General features: G+C 31.0%; 1 protein-coding gene across 1 annotated transcript; it reads left to right on the forward strand.

The window, feature by feature from the left end:
- The first annotated feature begins 4,511 nt into the window (after nucleotides 1-4,511).
- LOC137830276 (Protein with RNI-like/FBD-like domain) lies at nucleotides 4,512-8,175 on the forward strand. Its single transcript, XM_068637524.1, has 3 exons — nucleotides 4,512-5,567; nucleotides 7,592-7,765; nucleotides 7,860-8,175. Exons 1-3 carry the CDS (start codon nucleotides 4,512-4,514, stop codon nucleotides 8,160-8,162), a joined length of 1,533 nt encoding a protein of 510 aa, XP_068493625.1. The 3' UTR covers nucleotides 8,163-8,175.
- The last annotated feature ends 820 nt before the right edge of the window (nucleotides 8,176-8,995 follow it).

An 8,995-nucleotide genomic window follows, 5' to 3' on the forward strand; every position in this document is an offset into this window, starting at 1 on the left:
TGCATACTTTTTAAAAAAACTTGGGACCAAATTGATTTTTTTAAAAATCACTGTAGTAAATTGAATATTGACCTTAAATGTAGGGACCAAAGAGGTAATTAAACCGTTTTTTATTAGCAAAGAATAAATAAAATAAAATGAGATACTTCAGGGGTGTCCAAACACTTATACAAAAAATGACCAAGGCTAAACTAACACCTAACCAACATAGGTTCCATCAAACTCTATAAATCAACAAGTCAAGCCTAAAAAAAACAAAAAGGAAAGAAAAAAGATAAGAACAATAAAAAACAAATACATCAAGCCTCAGAAGACCTTAATAAGACCCTAACTACCTTCCAGCTGCAAGTGAAAACGAAAACATTACACAAGAAACACCCCCTAATAACAACAAAAAACCCACAATTAACCCTCACCCCAATGACAAGACAAACAAATAACCCTCACCCAAAATAGCAAGGCCAAAAACCTACGCAACATGAGAACACCCCATACAAGAAGCCATCCTACAATCTTCTCCTTCTTTAAAACAAGAATCTTTACCAACACACTAAACAAGTTAAGTCAACCGGGAGCCAAAATACTCTTTCCAAAGCAACAAAAGTCTACATAAACATAAACCTGCACTGGAGAATACAACAAACCTTCCAATCCTGGACAAGAGATTAGATATACAATCCACAAACATCATTTTTTCAAATACTTCATAAAACACATGAGATCCATGCACCAATCCGAGTAAGAGAAGTCTGTCAATCTTTCCTTATCTGTAACCCAAGACCAAGATTTCCTTTGAACCACAGTAAAAACCTCTAAAAGATCTACTCTCCCATTCTTAAAGATACACCTATAACTATGATTCCAAATTTCACCTATAACTTCTACCTAGATCCCCCCAACATCTATTAGAAGCTTCCTTCATACCAGTGTTAAACAACATAAAATGCATTTGTGCATCATAATGGTACATCGAGTAGAACCCTACCCACTTAAAATAGAGACCCCAAATTCTCCAAGATACCTTACACTAGAAGAAGAGATGATTTATCGTTTCCTTTTCCTCACCATACAAGGGACAATGATTGCATATCAGAGCAATGCCACGTCCTAGGAGATTGTCCTTAGTAGCAATTGTATTAGTCAACACCCTCCATGTTGTAACTTGCGTCAAAGGTAAAGTCTTTAACTTCCAAAAATCCACAAAGAAATCCCCAAAAACGAATTGCTCATCCCCCTTTAGAGAATTATAAGCTACCTTCACAAAGAACACTGCATCCCTCCAAATCCAGTTATCAACCATATCTTCACCCTTTTCCACTAACCTCTATCTTGTTATCCAATAATTGCAGTAATTGATAAGCTTGACTAGATTCCCACACAAAGAGAGTCATTCTCCACCCCAACTTCCACGACCAACTATTATTAATCCATTCACCAATATGTGATAAGGTGCAACCAACATCTAAAGAGACCGAAAACAACCTAGGGAATTTTTCATTAAGGATTCATTATCCACCCACTTATCATCCCAAAACCTAATTTCTTTCCCATCTCCTACTACCCACATTCCTTTGTCTTCAAAATTGTTACCCGATTCCACTAAATTCCATATTTTCCTAAGGTACCTCCACCATAAAGATTCCTTATTAATACTAACCTGGGACCTTAAATTTCTCCAACCACCCTATTTCGAATCTAAAATCTCTTTCTAAAAAATGCTCTTTTCAGACTTAGGTCTCCAAATCCGTTTACCCAAAAAAGCATAATTAAACCTTCTTATATCTATAACCCCTAAACCAACTTTATCTTTCGACTCGCAAACCTTATCCCATGGCACCCAGACTATTTTCCTACCCTTTGAACCACAACCCCACAAAAAGTTCTTTTTGTATCCTTGTTTACTTCACCATAGTAACCAACTTACGAAAAACAGAAATGTAGAAAAGTGGTAAGGAGGTAAGGAAAAACTTGATGAGGCATAATATGCCAGCCAAAGAAAGGAATTTACCTTTCCAGGATCCCAGTCTGCTTTGTAACTTATCAAACACCCCTTCCTAGAAAGCACGCCTCTTATGATTCCCTCCTACAGTCACCCCAGATAAGTAAAAGGGCCTTCATAATTCCACAATTAAGGATTGTTGCAAAGAACACAATGTGATTAGCGTTCACCCACTCCATCAACCTTACTCTTAGAATAATTAATTTTAAGACCAAAGACGAGTTCAAAACACTTTAGAATTGTTTTTAAAGTCATAACACTCTGGGTATTGCAACATACTCACATTTATCTGTCTTTCACCAACCTCAATGCTCTCCACAAACTTCTTCTCTTTCGCCTGTCTAACCACCCCTACTAGCCCCTCGGCCGCAATAAGAAAGAGGAAGGGTAAAGGGTCCCCTTACCTTAGACCGTTTTTTGGTTTGAATTCAGTAGTTGGGCTACCATTTACTAGCGTTGAAATCAAATAAGATTCTTGGAAATTCTTTATCCATTCAATCCACTTTTCACATAAACCCAATCTTCCTAACATATAATATATAAACTCCTAACTTACCGAATCATAGGCTTTCTCATAATCCACCTTAAATAGAACACGTTCTTTGTTTTTCCTCCTTCCTTCCTCAAGGGTCTCACTAGCTACCAACACACAACAACCCCCTTCCTTCAAGAAAGACATATTGCCTATAATCAATAACTTTGTCTAATACCCTTTTCAACCTCGAGGAAAGGATTTCAAAGACAATTTTATACATACACCCCACAAGGGTATAGTCATTAGAAAAATACTTTGGTTGTTGGGCGAGCATAATTTTCACTGGACAACTAAATTCAATGGGCATGCAGGTGGAGTAAGTTCTCGCTCAACGAGTGATTTTTATCAAAACTCCCAATATATATAGTCATTGGACGAATACTTTAGTAGTTGGGCGAACAAAATTTTCACTGGGAAACTAAAGTTCAATGGGCATGTTGAAGCCTTTGGCTGGGCAAATTGTAACACGTGCTTAATTTGCTAAATGAGTCAAAGTGTTGGCTGAGCGAAAGAGTAATTTCTAAACTTTGAAAAACAAGATTTTTAAATGTTTCTAAATGCTAAAATTTGTTTATTAATTTATCAGATTATTATATTTTTGATCAATTTGGGTTAATGTTATTAAATGTGAGAGATGATGAATAAAGGATAATATTAGTAATTAAAAGATGAAATGAGAGTGTATGATGTTATGGTTGTGATAAAATATATGATTTATGGAAACATGATTATTTGCAAGAGGGAATACTATGTTGAGATGTATTGAATTGAAGATTCTCAAAGAAAATATTCTAACTCTAGTGATATTGGAATCACAGATGAAAATATCAGGTGGTGAGAGACAAATGAGGTTTCTATGACTTAGTCTTTGGTATGAAAAAAAACTGTGTCCGGTAAGTCCCATAGATTTACCGTATCATATGAGTGGACCGGGTTCATGTTATGCAACTTTATTGTAGTGATAACTTAGTGAAAGTAATATGATATACGCAAATATCTAAATCTAATTCAACACATGAGTCTTATGAAAATAAAGTAAAGTGTTTGTGATGTATCATGACATTATGTAGCCTTTTGATTTAGAGATAGACATTTGATTTCCGATAGATGTTTAATGAATAAATTTAGATTAAATCTATGAAAGTATATAGACGAGACTTGGTTGAAATGTATGAATTATCACTTTAAAATATATATTAATTTTAATAGAGGCATCTACATAAGTTTGTTTTTAAAATTCTATCTTACTTGTTTTGTATGTTTCTACGTCTTTTATCAACTGTGATAATAATGTGTTACACATAAACATATAATGTTGCAGGATGACCATAACGAGGATGTTACAACTAAACTAGAATTTAGTCCAAACTATTAAATAAAATATACTTACTTTGATTATATAAATTAAAATATAACTTAAAACGTTTGATTTTCCCTTCTCGGTTAGAATCTCCTAAATTTAACTTATATTATTCAAATAATTAAATAAAAAAAAACATTCATATCAAACTATTATTTTTTTGACATATATTTTCTTTACCTTCCTTTCTTTTAATTTGTTCTCTTTTAGTTTTGTTGTAGTTTATATACTTTCAATTTATAAGTATCATATGGATATAATTGTAACGAACTTAATTACATATAATCACCAAGATAAGTACTTGGAGAAAGGTATAGAAGAAGACTACGTTAACCATAGCTTAAAAACTAGTTTGATGAAATAAAGTTGAGAAATGACTCGTTATTTTCACAATTTTTTTGTAAAACGAACTTCCGAGTCTTTAGACTGTTATAATAGGTTTGGTGATTGTGTGCATAACAGAATAATTTTTCAGATCTAAAACAAACTCTCCTATTTCACTGTGTTGACTTTTGAAAATTTCGAAATCTGAGGATCAAGAAAGATGGAACGTACAAACCAACAAAAATACTGATATCATTGCGTAACTAAAGAAGCAACCACAGGGAGATGATCCAATGGAAACAAGATCTGCAAAACGCAAGAAAATGGCTCAAATTGTAGCGAACGATGCCAAAGCAGCCACGGATCGGATCAGTGATCTCCCTGATGCAGTTCTTCATCATATGCTTTTCTTACTTCCCATAAAATGTGTTGCACAAATGAGCATTCTTTCCAAACGATGGAAACATTTATGGTGCACTTTTCCTGACCTTGATTTCAGAACCCTTGACCCGTTTCAAATCTCTTCCAAAAATGTTAAATTTGTGGAGTTTGAAAAGCCAAGGCAACCTTTGGATTTGTCACGGATGGATTTCGTCTCACAAGTTCTCTCCATGCGTGACAAACACTCAGACATTAGGGTTCTTTGTTTTCGTGCACGTTTGAGTTTTTCACGGTTAAATGGTTTGATTCGTAGGGCTATTAGGCATAACGTTAGAGAACTTGATATTGAAGCGTCAACAGTGTGTACAGATGATTACTTCAACTTTCCTAGATGTGTTATTGGGAGTGAATCTTTAAGGGTTTTGAAACTAAAATCAGGTTTTCGATTGCCTCCATCATCAGTTATGAGGCATGGCTTTCGATCTCTTCAAACCTTGTCTCTTTCGGTAGTTATTTTGAACAACCAACCTTCTCTCACTGATTTGTTCTCTGAATCGTCCTTTCCTCTTCTTAAAACTCTCAACCTTGATGCATGCTTCGGGTTAAAATATCTTCATGTTGGATGTAGGGCTCTTGAAGATTTCAACTTAGAGAAATGTTATGAGCTAGAGGGTTTGGACATCTCATGTGCAAAACTTGAGAGAATGAGATTGGTGAGATGTTTTGATGCCTATAGTGACCAGAGTTGGGTAAAAATCAATGCACCCAAGCTTGAGCATTTGTGTTGGCAGCATAATGCTGTCACTGACATGGCTATGTTTGAGCCTTCGAATTTGTTGCATGAGGTCACAGTTGGTTTCTATTTATTGACAAGAGATAATAGTCGGAGTAAGCTTCAAAGTGCTGTTGATCTATTATCTGGACTATCTCGTGTGCGTTCCTTGTCTCTTGAAAGGCAAACTATTGAGGTAAACTTCATTTTCTCTTTAGGATCACACTCAAATATATGAAACTTTTCAGTATTCTGCAAGAGTAATGCTCAATTTGTTTGTATCAATCTATGTTTAATTTACTCTTTTTAATACTTAAAACTCACTTATCTTATTTCTCAAAAGATATAAAAAAAGTCACTTATCTATATGCTTCTCATTGTGTGAGAAAACAAAGTATAAAACATAGATGAAATATTACAAATGTTATCTTCTAATTAGATTTATAGTTTTATATAGATAAAAAAATATATAAAAATTTGCTATGCGTTACTAGACTGATTTTAACTAATTAGATAATGATATACTAGTTTTGTAAAAGAAATTTTATTCTTTTTTGGATTTTTTATCCTTTTTTTTTACTAAAATAAAGTTATTTTTTAAAAAAAATTATGAATATGGAAAAGTCGTGTCAACACGATTCTATTATGAAGTTATTGTGACATGATCTATGATACATCAAAATAATGTCGTGTACAACTTTTTTATATCTGTAATTTTTTTCAAAAACAATTATATTTTAGTAAAAACTGAAAAAATTACTCTACTATAATTAGAAGAAAAAAAACACATTTTTCCTTTTTTTTCTAGATTTTTTGAATTTCCAAATTACAATAGTTCCAACTCATAATATCCCATTATACCTTAGCTAGTAGTACCCTTTCTTCTGTTGTAACATTTTTCTTATTTACTGCGTACTCAGAAGTACTTTTAGAGAAAAAGAATATGAAGAAAAAAAAGAGAAATACATGCTTTTATAAATTAAAATTATTTTATACATGGGTTGTCAATATACTTTAAAAGATAATAAAAAAGTTTTAAAAAAATAGTTTATGTAGAAATTTATTTTATTTTCTTAAAATATTTATGGAGAAGTTTATTCATATTTTTAATCATATTAAAAACTATTGAATAAAAATGAATTTTAAATCTTAAGCACATTTCAAAATCTCGGGAAATCTTAACATAAAATTGATTCACCTATTGTTTAGTTTGTTTCTTTAATGTCAAAGAAGTTACATCATTATCTATTTGGATTAAGATCTGCTTAGCAATGAAGATTACGGTTATATTTTAGGGGGAAACTTTATAGTATACATCGAAAAAAAATGTATATTTAATTTTTTTTGACAATGAATTAATTAAATAAATAAAGGAAACACTTTAGGAATTTATTCTCTTTAAAGTTTTGGATTTTTGTGAATATACATTCCTTAATAGGAATGCTAGTAATTCTGTTGGTTGAATTGGGTTGTATTTAGTTTAATCTTCAGTCCAACATAATAATGTTTATTGAGTTGGTATTTTTTTTTAATAATTCAACATAACCTAACTATGATTGGATCGAATTAATTTGGATCATTAAGTTGAATAATTAACAAAATATTGTCACGTTTTTAGCCCTTAAACAAACTCTTGTATTATATAATTTTATTAGGTAACACCACTATTTAAAATGTGAACACAAATAACAATTCTTAAAATACTGAGATATCAAAATAATAACCATAAATATATTTCATAACTCATGAAATATAATCCAAAAGAAGATGTAACATGCGGAATATATTTTTATAATAGCATTTGGTTTGAAATATTTACTCATAATAATATTTATAGAACACAATATTCATATTCTAATCAAATATAAAATTGTTTTTAAATAATAAAATTATTATATAAATAATATTTTTGTTATAACTTATAGGTAAATTAGGTTGAGTTGAATTTCAAATTCATAAAGTGGTTACTTAATCCAATTTTAGTTGGATAATTGATCAATGTCACATAAAAAAATTGGATTAATTTGAGTTAATCAAGTTGATAGATTGATTTATAACTTCTTTACAACCATATAGTAGAGCAATATTTAACTTTGATTCATGATTATAGTCCATTGATGAACTTATATACAAGAATATCTGTTTTTTTGCATTTAACTGTTGACTGTGAAATACATAGATTTGCAACCTTCATCACTTTCTTTCTTTGACTACCTGCAGATTCTATCAAATAATCACCTCCTTTTTCAGCCCTTTTATGATCTGAAACATTTAGAACTGCAAACTGGTTTCAACAAAAGCAATATTCCGGGATTGACATGTCTTTTCAAGAGCTCTCCCACTCTCAACACTTTGATTCTGAAGATCATTCACGAACATAGGATTGAAAGAAAAGTAAGCCATATACTAACATTTACTGTTAATTATTTCAAGCTTCCTCATCTGCAGAATTCATCGGAGTTTGATTATCCTTTTTCATCGAATTCAGGAATGGAATAGAGACTTGTGGGACATGACTATCTCTGAGGGAGAGCAGTATTGGGAGTCTCAGATCAGAACTCTGGAGTCTTTTCTACAACACTTGAAAGTAGTCAAAATCCATGGATTTCTTGATTATGAGAATGAAGTTGCACTTGCAAAGTTTCTCCTTAAGCATGGAAAAGCATTGGAAGAAATGGTATTACACACAGGACATTGCAACGCAAGAGACACTCTTAGGCGACAAAAAATAAGGTCACAAATGATGGGGTTCTCTTGGGCTTCTTCTAATGCAAAAGTCGCATTTCAGTAGCATCTTCTCAAGAAAAAAACTTTACTTTTAGTTGTTCAGAAACAAAACAAAAAAAACTTTATTTTTTTCAACAATAAAATATTTAAATTTGGGATCTCTTGTTTATTTACCTTGTACATTGGACTGAAATATGTGTAATTTATTATTTATTTGAAAAAAGATTTTAACTACTTGCTTAATATAAGTTCTTTCTTTTTGTGATAAAATGTACATATTTTACATTAAGCTATTTCTCTATAAAAAAAAAAACCACGGAATATTTAAATAGTTATTATGGAAGATAACTTTTAATTGTAACAAAAATATTTTGTTGAGAAAAAAATATAATATTCTTAAAGATGAAAATATAATATAATATTTTGAAAGAAGAAAAAATATCTCACGCACAAAACTGACACAACACACAAATGCACACCCTAGAGATGACTTGTCCCTCTTAAAGCGAGTTGAGTTTAAAGCCAAGTCCCTTAAATGAACAAAAAAATTTCAACCACTTGTCATATTATGATTTTTATTACAATAATAATAATAATTATTAATAATATTAATATCATTTATAATATTATTATTAATATCATTTATATTATTAATAATATTAATATCATTTATATTATTAATAATATTAATATCATTTATATTATTAATATCATTTAAATTATTAATATTATTAAATATTGTAAATATTATTAATACTATAAAAATTATTAATATTGTCTTTAACTCCACATGTCCCCTTACTTCCACCTAATTGCCTGCAAAACCATACAAACAATCGATCTGGTGACAATTGTAGTTTGTTGAATGTTGACCAAAACATCACATCTGCTGAGCTC

This window comes from Phaseolus vulgaris, chromosome 11 (assembly GCF_051622355.1).
Source record: "Phaseolus vulgaris cultivar YP4 chromosome 11, ASM5162235v1, whole genome shotgun sequence".
Taxonomy (NCBI): Eukaryota; Viridiplantae; Streptophyta; class Magnoliopsida; order Fabales; family Fabaceae; genus Phaseolus; species Phaseolus vulgaris.